Source organism: Mesoplodon bidens (assembly GCF_964165515.1).
Source record: "Mesoplodon bidens genome assembly, chromosome: 11".
Lineage (NCBI taxonomy): Eukaryota > Metazoa > Chordata > Mammalia > Artiodactyla > Ziphiidae > Mesoplodon > Mesoplodon bidens.
This window is the reverse complement of record NC_138167.1, coordinates 47,759,737-47,775,955: the sequence shown is the minus strand read 5'-3', so window position 1 is coordinate 47,775,955 and position 16,219 is coordinate 47,759,737. Positions and strand designations below refer to the sequence as shown.

The 16,219-nt window shown below is 47.9% G+C and overlaps 1 protein-coding gene across 1 annotated transcript; it reads right to left on the bottom strand.

The window, feature by feature from the left end:
- Positions 1–316: 316 nt before the first annotated feature.
- DDX23 (DEAD-box helicase 23) lies at positions 317–15,521 on the bottom strand. Its single transcript, XM_081249699.1, has 17 exons — positions 15,413–15,521; positions 10,765–10,973; positions 10,259–10,363; positions 7,954–8,047; positions 7,778–7,843; positions 7,088–7,226; positions 6,670–6,803; positions 6,421–6,533; positions 6,032–6,175; positions 5,711–5,936; positions 5,257–5,402; positions 4,493–4,670; positions 3,504–3,746; positions 2,913–3,064; positions 2,601–2,709; positions 1,647–1,821; positions 317–1,209 (listed from the first exon to the last, which is right to left on the bottom strand). Exons 2-17 carry the CDS (start codon positions 10,971–10,973, stop codon positions 986–988), a joined length of 2,457 nt encoding a protein of 818 aa, XP_081105825.1. The 5' UTR covers positions 15,413–15,521; the 3' UTR covers positions 317–985.
- Between the last annotated feature and the right edge of the window lie 698 nt (positions 15,522–16,219).

Genomic DNA, 16,219 nt, shown 5'->3' with positions numbered 1-16,219 from the left:
TTCTGACTGTGCTTCACCTGCCAAAGTTTCACAACTGCTTTCCTTTCTCACCCTTGTGCAAAGCTCCCTGGAGGGTGTCCAGGCCAGAGCGGGGAGGGAAGATGCATCACAGTCCTGCTGTCAATGCCTTTTCCATCTCCCCCCAGGTGCCTCCTACAGACTTAAAGTATCAGCTCAGACCCTAGGCTCCTCTTTGGATGTTGATTTTCTTTCATCTCCCAAGTGAATCCACTGTGCCCAATGCTGTCCTCCTGGTTTTCTGTGGTACCGGGGAGGACCTGGGAGATGAGTTTAGCTAGAACTAAGACACAGCCTTAATATTCGTGTATTTATTCTCAGAACATACAAACTCTTCTCAGAGAATAGAAAACAGAAAGTTCACTCTGACTTCAAGAAGGACTCAGCCAGCTCCCCATCCCCACACCTGCTAAAAAATTCCCTGGGTGAGGGATGCCTAGAGTGCACAGTACCCCTTGGCACAGGGGCCGTGCACAACTCTAAACAAGGCTCTCCACTTGTTTTATAATCCGAAAGGGCAAACAGCTGTCAAAATGACAATAAGAGTCCAAGATCCACACTCCTCAGTGCCAGACCCCCTGGGTCATCTAGGGCAATGATGGTGCTGCAGCTTACGCAGTCACGTCTGTGCCGAAGAAGTCCCAGCCCGGCAGCCAGGTTTTGTTCAGTCTAGGAGGGCAGTGCCAATTGGCTGCCCCCATACCTGGCAAGAGCTGATGGCCCAATGCAACCCCAAAGCCCGCCGGAGGGGCAGGGCTGGGCCAAAACCTAGGGTAATTTGTTCTCCTTGCCTCCTAGCTTCCTCTCCTCTTACAGCCCCACACTCAGGCCTTCAGACCTGAGGGTCTGGGCCAGGGAGTCTGATTGTTTCCTAAGCCCCCATAAGAGTGCAGACCTGGGAAGAGATGTGAGGGTCCTGAAGAACAGGCTCCAGGGCACAGCCTTGAACCGCAGGGAGAGCGCTGTGTCAGGCAAAGATGGTCTCTTCCCGGCGCTTCTTGGTGAGGATGGTGCCTGGCTTGTGCTGGGCATCGGGGTGGTTGGCTAGCTCTGGGGGGCAGGAGGACACCGGGCTCTCCAGGATGGCTTGCTTCAGCTCATAGAACACAGCAGAGTCCTCTTTGGTGAGGAAGGTGATGGCCACACCACTCTTGCCTGCTCGTCCCGTGCGGCCAATGCGGTGGATATAATCTGGGGAGAGGGAGGAATGTCACTCAGGGCACCAGGCCAGATGCCCTGGTGAGCAGTGTCTGAAGCCTCCACTTCTAAAGGTTTCATCCTCCCCACCACGCTTCTGAGGGCAGTAAACACAGCTCGTGCTGCCTGATCTGCAGCGCCCACGGTGCTCTCCCCACTAGCACTGCTGATGGTGGTCATCCTACCACATTAAGACGGAGTGGCCCAGCTCCATTCTTCTCCATACCCAGAAGACAAGAGTGCAATCCCAGGAGCTGGGACAACACACCCAAGAGAGATACAGGGCAGGAGCTCTTCTCACTGGGACAAGCAACCCTAGGCTCAGAGCTGTGAGAGTTGGCAGCAATAGCCTCCTCGGTGGAGCTATTCGAGGAGAAATGGGCAAGGAATCTCCCTTTACCTGGATTGAAGCTGCTTTCCCCTGCACTTACCTTCAATGTTTTTGGCCATATCATAGTTGACAACCATAGACACATCTTGGATGTCGATACCACGACCCGCCACATCTGTAGCCACCAAAATATCCTTGGCCCCAGCCTTGAGGTTGGATAGTGCAAACTCTCGCTGCTCCTGGCCTTTTCCACCATGCAGCGTACAAGCATTGTACTGTTGGAAGAATGGTGAGGTGAAGAAAGAGCAATGGGATCGTGGAAAGACAGAAGTAAGGAGTGGGTGGACCGGGAGGAGGGAGGGTTGCAGAGAGCAGCAGGGGAGATGGAAAGGGGAAGGAGGCAGAAGAGAACAAGGGCAACTGAAGTAAGGAGAGAACAGATGAGCTGAAGAAAGGGATAGGAGAGATGGGGCGGCGGGGGAGACACACAGGGCAAGGTCAAAGGTAAAGCAATCAGGGATGAGATGTGGAGCCAGACAGATGAGAAGTAGTGAAAGAGAGAATGAGGGTAAGAGATGAGGGTGGAAAGCAGGGACCAAGAAATTTAAGGAAGTTTAAGCCTGAGTGGAGAGGACACACCCTTCCCCTCCAACACCAGTATCAGGAGTAAAGGACACTGATCACTAACATCTCCCTCCTGACTACAGCATCCTCCCTCCCAAATATAAATAAACACGGAACACTTCGACCCACTCTACTCCACATCCTCAGATCCTGCCAGGATGTGTCTCATAACCTCTCCCTGGCCCCAGCACACTTGGAGGAAGACACAAGGCAGCTGTGGCTGGCACTGCTGGAATGGACAGGGAGTCCTAGCAATTGACCAAGTCCTCTTTATCCCCATCAACCACCGTTTTCCCTCTGACCCTGGCTTGTTAAATACTGGAGAGGTTCAAGAATAGGTAAGCACTGAAAGCAGAAGCCTAGGGGGCCCGTCTAGTTTCAGAAAGCAGCACCAAAGAGACCAGGCATTGCTCTCCCCTCCCAGACACACCCCCATCTTCTCCAGGGATTTGGCCAAAACATCACAGCCCTTCTTCTGGTTGACAAAAATGATGATGGGGGGATCAAAGCCTTGCTCCAAGATTGCCAGCAGCTTTTTCCTGGAGAGAAGAGGAAGAGAAAAATGAGCTGCATACTACCCTCCACTCCAAGTGAAATGCCCAACGCTGATCTACAAACACCAATTCCAGGATCTCCAATGCCCAGCTCTTCAACATGGCAGAACAGTCGCCCTCCAGCCACCACTCGCACTAAAAAAAGCCTCTTCTCCATTCTGCTTCCCCTGGCTCAGCTGCCCCCATACCTCTTTTCAGACTCTGACATGAGGAAGACCTTCTGTTCCACACGTTCGTGGGGCTTGCCGGCAGAGCCAATGTACACCACAGCAGGTCGCCGAAGATAGCTCCGGGCCAGACGCTCCACCGCTGGGGGCATGGTGGCCGTGAACATGACTGTCTATGAAAACAAGAGGTTCAGCCCTGGGCCCAGGCAGACACATCACACATCCCACCATCAGCACAGGCAGCGCAGCCCAAGCTGCGGAAGAGAACATGAGCCATGGTGTGAGTTTTGACAGAAGTAGTGCCGGACAGAGAGAGAACTGTCCTTTGCCTTCCCACTTCTCTCCTCAGTGCCTGTTCAGCAGAGTACTTTACATCTTATGATAACAGGAAGGGCTGATAGCATTTGCCAGCACCTGTGGCGGGCAGTAGCATGACTCTTTGGAATCATTTTTCCAGGGCTAAGAGGCTACACTGCTAGGACTGTGAGAGGACTGTACATGGTGAGCCATGCCTCACCATTCTGGAAACATGCACTTGCCTAGGGCAAGAAGGGCCCTGGAGCAGGTTTGGCAACTTGCCCAACTTTTCCCAGCCTAGGGAAGCAGCCTTACTTGGCGGTACTTATGTTTTCCTGACTCGAAGTTGGCCAACATCTTCTCAGGGTCCTCGGCCTCATCCGTGTCCGGCTTCTGGTTGGTGACAGGCATGTGCTCCAGGATCTTCTGGACGTCTGGCTCAAAGCCCATATCAATCATCCTGTCTGCCTCATCCAGAACCACATAGGTACAGCGGCTCAGCACCAGGTAGCGGTTCTCCAGCACATCAATCAGACGTCCTGGAGTAGCAATCACTATCTGGGGGGTACAGTGGAATCATGTGTGGCCCCAGCAGCTACCCCTTTCTTCTCTCTTCTGTGAACTATCCACCCACTTGGGCAACAGATCCCCAATGCTAAGGAACTTTGACCCCAACCTCCAGTTATGTTTGGTAGTGAAAGTTCCTGAGAAGTGGCATGAAATCACTTGTTGCTACCTTGGATTTTCTTCAGGAATGAATGGGGTCTCTGAGTAAGGTCCAGGGTTTAGACAAAAGAAGCAACATCAACAGAACTTTCTTAGACGGAAGAGAGACTAAGCGATACTATGGAGGGGGTTGGATAAAGGGATTACACTAAGAAGCCTGCAGAAGACTTGATTCCTACCGCAGACTTCTTGTAAAAAGGTCTCCCCTACCCTACTAAGAAGGCGGCAACACAAAATCAATGACATGGTCTTTCAGAGCGATTAAGAGCACAGCCTTCACATATGAATCTCAGCTCTGCCCATCACCAGCTGTGACTCTGGGCAAGTTATTAACCTGATTCTCAGCTTCACCTGTAAAATGGAAATACCGTTATCTATTCTCTTTAAGGTGGCTGTGAGAATTAATGATTGTATATACAGAGTACAATCCCTGGTGCATAAGTCCTCCATAAATAACAGCACATATATACAAACCAGCCCCTTTCTTCATTTACTGTACATCTATGGCAGAAACTAGAAACAGAGTCCCCAGAGAGCCCTCCCAAATGGCGGGCTGGCTGCTGGCTAGGTGAACAAACCTCACAACCCATGCGCAGCCTGAAGCCCTGGTCTTCTCTGGAGATGCCGCCAATGACAGCCACAGTGCGGATGCCTAGCGGCTTCCCAAACTTGATGGTCTCTTCCTCAATCTGCTGAGCCAGCTCACGAGTGGGGGCCAGGATGATGGCGTAAGGGCCCTGGTCTGACTCTTCGATCCTGTAGTAAATGGGGCATTCCACAGTTTCATGAGCTTTGGTTCTCATCCAACCACAAACAGGAGCAAGACAAAGTCACTCTTAAGGGCAACTAAAGGGAATGAGGAGGGTGGTGGGAAAAGAATGTAACAATCGCTCTTAAAAATCAGACTCCGGGGGCTTCACTGGTGGTGCAGTAGTTGAGAGTCTGCCTGCCGATGCAGGGGACACGGGTTCGTGCCCCGGTCCGGGAAGATCCCACATGCCGCGGAGCGGCTGGGCCCGTGAGCCACGGCCGCTGAGCCTGCGTGTCCGGAGCCTGTGCTCCGCAACAGGAGAGGCCACAACAGTGAGAGGCCCGCGTACCACAAAAAAAAAAAAAAAAAAAAAAAAATCAGACTCTGGGATAGCCAAGCTCTCCAGGGAGTGGTCCTTGCCAGCAATAAAATCATATACTTCTTTGATATCATGATCCAATTACTCCCTAATATCTGACCCAGACTAAAGGCTTCTGATTATAGACTTAAAAAGGAAACCAAATGCTCATTTGCCATTTTCACCTCTCCTGCTCAGTCAAACCCACTCCACCTGGTGTCAGCTGATGTCACCTGTCAATTTTGGGGAGAGTGGTAATCCAGACCAGCAACGGGATGAGGAAGGCTGCTGTCTTGCCGCTGCCAGTCTCAGCCACTCCAATGATGTCACGATTCTGTAGCCCAATGGGAATTGCCTGACGCTGGATAGGTGTCGGCTCCTGGAGTGACCCAGAGACAGTAATGTGTACAGGCAAAATTATACTACCTGGGCTGCTGCTGACAGAGTGGGCACATATGCTAGCACAATGGGAGGACACCAAGCACAGGGCACAGGAATCGGACCCGAGAAGAAACACAGTCAACAAACAATACTTCCACCAGAAACTGAGAGACGTCACCTTGGTGCCCACTGGCAGAGAAGGCACCGAACAGTCTAGGAACAAAGTTCTCTGTTCTCAGATTAAATCCGTACCCCCTAGAACCTGGGAACACGTAAGGCCTTCTGGGCCAATCTGCTCCTTCATACCTTGTAGCCACACTTATCGATGACCTCCAAGATGTGTGGAGGCAGAGAAGAGTCCTTCCAGGATCGGATGGGATTGGGGATCTTGCCACCTTTGGTGGTGATGCTGTAGTCCTCACGGAAGATCCGCCAGTCCCTGTCTGTCATCTCATCCAACTTCTTCTGGGACCAATGCCGATCATCCCAGCGTTGCTTGGCTTCCTTCTTACGAAGTTTGCGGAGTCTTGCCCTGGAGCAGGACATGGGGAACGAAGGGGCTCGTATCCTCCATCTCCTTCCTGTAGACTCGGCTCTGCCCAACCACCCGCAGCCCTGCCCACTCACTCCTCCTGCTCCTTTTCTTCCAGCGTCCGCCTCTTCTCCATTAGGTCTCCATAGAAACGTGACTGCTCTCGTTTCTGCTGCTTTAGGTCAATGCCCGCAATGAAGCCTCGCCCCAGCAACTGCACCTGGTGCCGTTCTTTGTACCTGGGATTGAGACAGAGGAAGAGGAAAAGAGAAGGAGCTGCTAAGCACAAGGATGGAGGTGCAGACTACCAACATGTACCAGGTCCCCTTCCAGCCAGGGTCCTTCATCGCCCAGAGGGCTGGCTAACTACTATTTTACCCATCTCCTCATCCCAGCCTATCTTACTTCTATCTCTGTAGTCACTGGTTCTCTCTAGCAACTGCCTAGTTTATAAGACCTAGCACTGAGGCCTGAAGACACTCACAGGGGGTTGTAGTCGATGGAAGTGTCCTCAGATGCATCCCACTCAAAGACAAACTTGCGGTCATTGAGATGCCTCGTCCGGCGCCGCTTCTTGATGCCACCCAGGTAACGCTCCTGCCCGGGCACAGAACACAAAGCCCATCAAACGGGAGGCCCAAATCTCATATACAGAGATCAGAATGGCCAAACAACCAAACCTCCTTAGTGTGTGAGGAGCGTGGGGCCACCAAGACAGAGCTGAGGCCTGCACCTTAATGGCATGCAGTTCCTTGCTCTTATCCTTCTCCTCCCGGATCTTCTGCCGCCCTTCCTCATCCTCATTTCCGTTGGTCTCCCGCTCCATCCTCTCCCTGCGTTCCCGACGTTCCCGTTCCTGAGGGTCTTCTGTAGACCAAAGAAAGCAAAGGTGCAGAAGAACTCAGTGGAAGAAAAAAGAGGGCATGGAGGAGATCCAGACAACAGACACCAAAAGAGTAAAAAAAAGGAGGGAAGATTTATGATACGAGGGAAATGGAGACCTAACAGAAAGATATTTTTCTCAGAAATTTGCCCCATCCTTCCTTCTTCCAAACTCAGAGCAAACAGGTTTCTAGCTCTCCTGAGTTACACCACAATCCCATCCCACCCTTCCCTACCCTGTCTAGGGGCTACAGGGTAAGAAAACGAACCCAACATTTTCCTGCCCAAGTCTTGGAACTGTTTCCTTTTCTTCCTCTCTTCCTCAAGCATCCTCTGCCGCTCCTCCACCTCCTGCTGCCGTCGCTTTAGGGCTTCAGCCTCTCGTTCTGCTTTGGAGAGGAACTTGGGCTACAGAACAGATTACAACTGTAAACAAAGGATCTGGGAACAGGGTATAATCACATCACTGATGACAAGATGGCAGGGGCCCAAAAATATTTGCTCAGGCATTAAACATGTTAAGGAAAACATAAATAGGCCCAGGACCCTGTTACGGGCTAAACTGTGTCTCCCTCAAAATTCACATGTTGAAGCCCTACTCTCCAGTACCTCCGAATGTGACTGTATTTGGAGACAGAGCCTTTAAAGCGGGGATTAAGGTAACCTGAGGCTCCAAGGCTGGGCCCTAAACCAATCTGACTGTGTCCTTATAAAAAGAGAAAATTTGGACACACAGAGATACCAGGAGCATACAGACACAGAGGGAAGAGCATGTGAATATGGAAAAGACATCCATCTACAAGCCAAGGAGAGAAGCCTCAGAAGAAACAACCCCATCTGATCTCAGACTTCTAGCCTCCAGAACTGTGAGAAAATAAATTTCTGTTGTTTAAGTCACTCAGTCCTTGTGTTCTGTCATGGCAGCCCTAGCCAACTAATACAGACCTTCAAGCTCTTACCTTAGCCTCAGCTTCTTCCTCAGCCTTTTTCTTGGCCAGAAGTTCCTCCAGGGATAATGGCTGGGCCTGAAGATAAAACACAGGACTTCAGTCCATAGAGGCTCTCTCCCTGTGAAGAACAAAGTTGGGCTTGAACTGAAGAGGAAGATGAGGAAAAAAATCCTTCCTCTTTTTACCTTAGGCTTCTTATCACCATGTTCATCCTCTTCATCCTTCCTAGAGTCTCTGTCTTTCCGAGATTTAAAATCTTTTCCTCGGCCAGGAGATAAACTTAAAGGCAAAGGAACAGGAAAAGTCCATATCACTCTTAGCCTAGCCCCTGGATGAGGCTCAGACTGAGCTCGCCAAAAGAGGATGGAAGTTTTCCCACGACTTAGCAAGACTGGCCCAGGGTCATCCAACATGTCCTGAAGCTCCTTTTGCAGGCCTGGTCACTCTGCCTGCTCTGAAACCTAACGATGGCCCTGTCTTGGCCCCATTCTACCTGAATCTCCTTTTCTGAGACTATTCTCTTCTGGGAAGTGGATCTTCACTACTGATATCAAAAATATTTCCTCCAAATATTACTCAGCCATAAAAAAGAAGGAAATATTACCATTTGCAGCAACATGGATGGACCTAGAGATTATCACACTGAGTGAAGCCAGACAGAGAAAGACAAATATATGGTATCACTTATACGTGGAATCTAAAAAATAATACAAATGAATTATTTACAAAACAGAAACAAACTCACAGACACAGAAAACAAACTTATGGTTACCAAAGGGGAAGGGGGGCGGGGAAGGTTAAATTAGGAGTATGGGATTAACAAATACACATGACTATATATAAAATAAACAACAAGAATTTACTGGTGGCACAGTGGTTAAGAATCTGCTTGCCAATGCAGGGGACATGGGTTCGAGCTCTGATCCAGGAGGATGTCACATGCCGTGGAGCAACTAAGCCCATGCACTACAACTACTGAGCCTGTGCTCTAGAGCCCACGAGCCACAACTATTGAGCCTGTGCTCTAGAACCTGCGAGCCACAACTACTGAGCCTGCATGCCACAATTACTGAAGCCCGTGTGCCTAGCGCCCGTGCTCCGCAACAAGAGAAGCCACGGCAATGAGAAGCCTGCGTACCACAACAAAGAGTAGACCCCGCTCGCCGCAATTAGAGAAAGCCCACGCACAGCAACGAAGACCCAACGCAGCCAAAAATAAATAAATAAAACTTTTTAAAAAATAAAAAACGTACAATTAAAAAATTTCTTAAAAAAAAGAATTTACTGTATAGCACAGGGAACTACATTCAATATCTTGTAATAACCTATAATGGAAAAGAAGCAGTGTGTGTGTCTGTGTGCATATATATATATATACACACACATATATATACACGAAACTGGATCACTTTACTATACACCTGAAACTAACACAATATTGTAAATCAACTATATTTTGATTAAAAAAATATTTCCTCCAAACAGCATATGCATGTCAGTAGAAAAAAAAAATCCTGCATTACTTTAGAATACACAATAAATTTAGCCGACACGGCCACCCACATACACCCTTCCCAGATACTGCTATATATGTCCTTTCCTCATCTCTGCTTCCTACAAGCCCCAGCAATCTTTTCCCCACACCTGCTATAAGCTTAATATGCAAGAGATCTCAACCCCACTGCGTTTGTTGCAAGAATTCTCTTCTTTGCCCTGAATTCTAATCTACAGATTCAGGGCCTAATAAAAACTTTGTACAGAAAGTTTCCAGGGCTTCCCTGGTGGTGCAGTGGTTAAAAATCCGCCTGCCAATGCAGGGGACACGGGTTCGAGCCCTGGTCCGGGAAGATCTCACATGCCGCGGAACAACTAAGCTCATGTGCCACAACTACTGAGCCTGCGCTCTAGAGCCCGCGAGCCACAGCTACTGAGCCCACGTGTCACAACTACTGAAGCCCACACACCTAGAGCCCGTGCTCTGCAACAAGAGACGCCACCACAATGAGAAGCCGGCGCACCATAACAAAGAGTAGCCCCCGCTCGCCGCAACTAGAGAAAGCCTGCGCACAGCAACGAAGACCCAACGCACCAAAATATGAATAAGAAAAAAATAAAATAAATTTTAAAAAGTAAGTTTCCAGAACAAAGAGATCAAGATACTGGTGTATTAAGCTATCCCAACAAATATATGTTGTACATTCTGGTTAGAAAACTGAATGGTCCAATGGAGCTGTTTTGTTGGCTGGTAACCTTTTCAAACTAATTTCTAAATTCTAAGAACAAGCTGACCCTCAAGAAGTGGTGACTTCACTAACTGGTTATATTTTCTAAAGAAGGTGTGTGCCTTCTAAAAAAGACAGTTCTACAATAACTGCCAATAGGATTCACTATGGAAAATTTACTTTCCCCCGAAGCTGAGCCAGCTGAGGTGCAGAGAGGAAGCGACCAGAGCGTTGCCCTAAAGCCCACTACTCCCACCCCATCAGGTACCTGGATCGCTTGCGGTCCCGTCTGTGCCCATCCTTATCCCGGTCTCGGTCCTTCTTATTCCGATCACGCTCCTTATCTCGCTCCCGTTCTTTGTGCCGGCGTTCTCTGAAGACAGCACATTTAAGAAAGTACATGACACTTCCTGAGTATCCTGCTTCACTGCAGCCCTAAGAAGGTTCCCATGCTCTTTTCTCCCCGATGTAATATTTTACAAATTGGAAAATGTGTTTCCCAAGAAGTTATGAAGGAATTCTAAGAAGGTCTTAGAGCTCAGAGCTGTACTGCTAAGTATCAGTGACAATGATAGGCCATGGATCATGTGAACAGATGGACTATCTTCCTCGATCATCCGGACCTTCATCTTACAAGTTCCCTCTTAACCTTTAAGAACTAAGAGAAATGTATGAAAGACTAATGCCCTAATATGGAGGCATCAGAGGAACCAAGAATAAAGGAGTTTGAAATGTACACTCCCTTTCCATGTAACAAACAGAAAATTACTTTACCTTTCTGCAGACTTCGAACGGGAACGGGAACGAGAACGGCTGCCTCCTCGACGCCTTTCCCTTGAACGATGCCGTTTCCTGTCTTTAGATGGGGAAGACTTCCGGTCTCGGTCTCTATCCCGTTCTCTGTCAGGAGTCCGAGATCGTTTCCTTTCCTCCTTGGAAGGTGATGCCTCACGGTCCTTCTTATCAGCCAGCTCTCCTGCCATCTGTCATGGGTAAGAGGAGTATTTATTATGTACTAGGTACTGCTCTAAACTTTTTACAAATAATTTACTTAATCTCAAAACAACCCTCTGAGGTAGATATATTGGTATGCATGCTTTATGGATGAAGAAGCTGAAGCTCAGATATATAAAGTAACTTGCCTAAGGACACATGGGTGTTAAGTGTCAGAGTTTTAGGCAGTCTGGCTCCAGAGGCCCATTCTTATTCATTAATGCTATGTTATTTCTCTGGGATTCCTTTTTGTATATATTCATTTCCAAAAGTATACAATGAATATACCTTATTTTTATAATTAGACTGCAAGAGTATTAAAAGAAATGTTAGTTAATGAATAGTATACTAGCTATCTCTAGAAACATCTTGTTTTGCTTATCTTAGGAGTCTACTGTGTCTGCCAGCCCACCAGGATCAGTCAACATATATACATCTAAGGGAGATAAGTTCTCTTGAGCTCATAAAGAAAGCTCAAAAGAGAAAAAAGGAGTTTAACTTAGAGATTTGGGATTATGATCAGCACCTCAAGGAAATCTAAATTCAAATAGAGAAACTCACTTTTACTCAGATTAAAAGAAATGTATTTCTAGTTATGCAATGGCAAAAACTTTGTGAAGGGTACATAGGACTCCATACACTTTGGTTTTACAACTTCCTGTGAATCTACAATTATTTTAGAATTTAAAATAAGGGAGGGAGGAATGGAGAGAGGGAAGGAGGGAAAGAGGGAGGAAGAAGTGTACCAGAAACTAGAGATCACAGACCTTCTGACTCATGTTCCCTACTCAGATTTTCACAACCTTGATTGTGATCCAGTCCCATGAAAAGTTTGAGCAGCAATTTGTTCTGTCCCCATACTGCCGAGGGGACATTGAACACCATGCCACACTGTCAACTGTCCTTCAGACTACAAAATCTACTTCAGCCAGGTGCTAAATTCAGACAGCAAGTCTGAATCTGCCTCTATTCCACCATCACCACCACCATCCCTAAGCCTCAGGATATACTTTTCAGAACTTACTTTAACCCCAAATGGTTCCAACGAAATAACAGTTCCCTAAGCTTTAGCTTACGATCCCCCTTTCCCATGTAATTCCTGCCATATATTTTTAAGAAGGGAGAGTATGTAAAGAAGAGAAAAAAATGAACAAGTAGCACTTTCAAAAGGCGGAGACAACCCATTTTACCTCAAAATTGCCAGTACATCATGCATATCACATGGAAATTATACTTATGTCTCGTCCACTTATAGCCCTAAGAAAACAATCCAGGGACTTCCCTGGTGGCACAGCGGTTAAGAATCCACCTGCCAATGCGAGGGATACTGGTTCAATCCCTGGTCTGGGAAGATCCCACATGCCGCAGGGCAACTAAGCCCATGCGCCACAACTACTGAGCCTGCGCTCTAGAGACCACAAGCCACAGCTACTGAAGCCCATAAGCCTAGAGCCCGTGCTCTAGCCCATGTTTCACCGCAACGAGAAGCCCGCACACCACAACGAAGACCCAACGCAGCCAAAAATAAAAATAAATAAATAAAATAAAATAGCCCTCTTCTATTAAAGAAAAAAAGCAAACAATCCAGAGGAAAGGCCATCTTCTCTATAAATCATCCTGGACATCAGCATTCTTTCGACAAATATTCACTGAGTACCTGGTAGGTGCCAGAAACTATTCTAAGTACTAGAGATACAGCAGTAAACAAAACAAAGTCTCTGATCTCATAATGCTTAAACTCCAGTGAAGCAGACAACAGTTAGGCAGAAAGATAAGAGAATTTCAAACAGTAATGAGTGCTAATGAAGAGAGTAAAACAGGGTGACGTGATGGGGAGCATTATGAACAAGAGATAGAAGGCTCTGGAAAGAATTTTTTAGATGACATGTAAGCTGAGACTTGAATGATGGAAAATAGAGTCTGCAAGAATCAGGGAAAAGAATTTATTGGGCAGAAGGGACAGTAAGGCACTGGGGCAAGAACTAGCTTAGCATGTTTGCCAATTAAAAATAGACTCATGGGCTTCCCTGGTGACTCAGTGGTTGAGAGTCCGCCTACCAATGCAGTGGACACGGGTTCGTGTCCCGGTCCGGGAAGATCCCACATGCCGTGGACCGGCTGGGCCCGTGAGCCATGGCCGCTGAGCCTGCGCGTCCGGAGCCTGTTCTCCGCAACGGGAGAGGCCACAGCAGTGAGAGGCCCACGTACTGAAAAAAAAAAAAAAAAAGAAAAGACTCGTGTGGGACTTCCCTGGTGGTCCAGTGGTAAAGAATCCACCCTGCAATGCAGGGGACGAGGGTTCGATCCCTGATCGGGGAACTAAGATCCCACATGCTGCGGGGCAACTAAGCCCGTGTGCCACAACTAGAGAGAAGCCCACGCGCCGCAACGAAGATCCTGCATGCCACAACAAAGACCCACCGCAGCCAAAAATAAAAATAAGTAAAAAAAAAAAAAACAGACTCGTGTGAGGAATTTCTTGGCGGTCCAGTGGTTAGGATTCAACGCTTTCACTGCTAGGGCGGGGTTTGATCCCTGGTCAGGGAACTAAGATCCCGCAGGCTACACGGCACGGCCAAAACAAATAGACTCATGTGGCTCAGTGGCAGTGACCAAGGCGGAAGACTGATTTGAGATGAGTTCAGGGAGGTAGGCAGGGGTTAGATCATGGAAATGTGTTTCAGGCCAGGGTAAAGGAACTTGGGTTTTAATCTAACTGCAGTGGGAACCTTAGAAAGGTGTTAAACAGGAAGTGATGTGGTCTTATTTTACATTTTCAAAGAATTACTTTGGTGACTTGCAAGAAAATATATGGTAGGGAGGCAACAGTGGACACAGAACCACTGAGAATGCTATTATAGTAGTCTACACAAGAGATGACAGTGGCTTGTTCTAGGAAAGTGGCAATGGAGGTGAAAAGAAGTAGAGGGCTTCCGGGTACATTCTGAAGGCAGAGCTGATAGGACTTACTGACGAAGGGAGGAAACAAAGAGGAGAGACAAACATAACTCCTAAATTTACGGTCTGACCAACTGGTTAAATGGTTCACGGTGCCATTAGCGACCAGAGGAGACTGGGGAAGGAAAAGACTTAGAAGAAATCAAAAGTTTCATTTTGACCATATTGAGTGTAAGATGTCAATAAGAAAACCAAGTGGAGATTCCAGAAAGGCAGTTGAAAATGTAATTCTGCAACTCAGGAGAGAGTCTGGAGACAGTAACTTGAGTTATCAATATATAGATTGCTTTTAAAGCCATGGGACGCTAAATGGTATTACCTAAGTAGGCATTCTAGTTAAAGAAGAAATTAGAAGAGGACCCAGGATTGACCTCTGGAACACTGTAACATTTAGAAGTCAGGCACAGGAGGAGCCAGAGGAAAAAACTGGAAAGAAACAACAGCCAGTGAGAAAGAAGAAAAAATAGTAAAGTACGGCATCACAGAAGTCAAAAATGTGTTTCAGGGAGGGAGGGGTTACCTGTGTCAAGTGGTGAAAGACTAGAAGATAAAGGAGTGACCCTTGCATTTGTAAAAGCAGAGATGGCTTGGTGACCTTTGACACGAACTGTTTCAGTGGCATGGAGGGGGTAGAAGGCTGAGTGGAGTGAGCTTAGAAGAGAATGAGAAGTGCAAATAAGAAGAAAGTAAACGTAGGAAACTTTTATTATAGGTTCCGCTTATCACAAACCTCCGCATCTTTGAGTTCCTCAGTTCTTGTAGGGCAGGGGCAGAGTCTTTTTTTCATTCAATGAACTATGTACTTATCAAGCATCCATTATATGCAAGGCACCATGCTAGGCGCTGTGTGAGTTACAAAAGGAAATCAGGAAGATCCTGTCCACAGGAAGCTTACAAAACAACAGAGGGTTATGAGACACATAGCAAGATGCAGGCTCAGATGAATTATTGCAGGAGTTCAAAGAAGAAGTTTACTTTCACTTGTAAAAGGGAATTTGGAAAGACTGTAGAGGAGGTAGCTCTTGAGCACTGAAATATAGGTAGAATTTGAAGATGAATAACGGAAGGTGCCAGGAAGAAGTCATTCCCGGAAAAAGAAATAATACAGGAGGAGCAGAGGCGGGAAAGCATGACTGGTTCTGGGAGAAAAGCCAGAGTTTCAGTTTGGCTGGAGCAAGGGCTACTCGAAACATGAAGGAATAAAGTCGAACTGAGGGTATCACAGGTGCTGTGCGCGTGGGAAAAGGTCTGACCTGGAACATCGTCCAGGGACCTGCTCTATGCCCCCAGGAGCCAACACTCCCGCTGGGGCCCGCGCCCTTTCGCTCCTGCCCGCCAGAGCTTTCCAAGCTCGTGCCCCTTCCCTGAGGCGTTCTTCCCGTCTTATCCCAGAGACAGGAGCCACCGCTGTGCCCTCACTCTCGCCTTCTCTGCAAGCTCCTGGAAAACGCTTCCATCGCCCGAGACTCACCACTCTTGAGTCCGAACCGCCCAACGCGGCCTCAACGTCGCCGAGCAGTCGCCATCTTTCCCGTTTCCTGGTCGCCGGGCTGCTCCCCCGGCCGCGCGGCAAGCTGGGAAGGCGAGTTCCTGGTACCGGGCAGCGCAGGTCGACAGCGAGGGCCTGAAAACTACCAATCCCAGAATGCACGGTGAGAGCGTCGGCCCCTGGCCGCGAGGGCCGCTGGGCAATGTGGTTCGCCAAACATTTGAGTCTGCGAGAGGAAGAGTTTTTCGTGGGCCGGCCTTTCTCAAAAGGTTTTTCTCTCTGCGGACGCAGTCCTCCTGGAATATGCTGGTTTTCCTAGAAACTGTAGTTAATGACATCATGGCCTGTGGCTTACAACGGAGAAATTTAAGGCCTTCCTTAGATAGCAATAGCACGTAATTATAACTAGCAACTACAGTAACAACTATAAATACCGTTTATGGAAAAGCGTTTTTACAAAAAATCTATGAGATAGATTATTAGCCCCATTTTACGGGTGGACAAACTAAAAGTTAAGTTACAGGAGCAGCCTAGTATTTCTCAATGAAGGTGGGACAATTCACGGTGTGAGACTATCCCACGTTTAGGAGGACATTTTAGCAACCCTGGCCCAGCGGTAACACCCTGGTTACTGTGACAACTCAAAATGAGCCCACACAATGGATTCCAAAGGCCTCCTGGAAGGATGGTATCTCCTGGGCTGTGGCACCTGGTTTTCTCAACATTCCAGATAGGACTTGCGTTCTTCACTCTCTTGCTCTTTGGAATCTGGCCAGTTGTTTGGGTTAT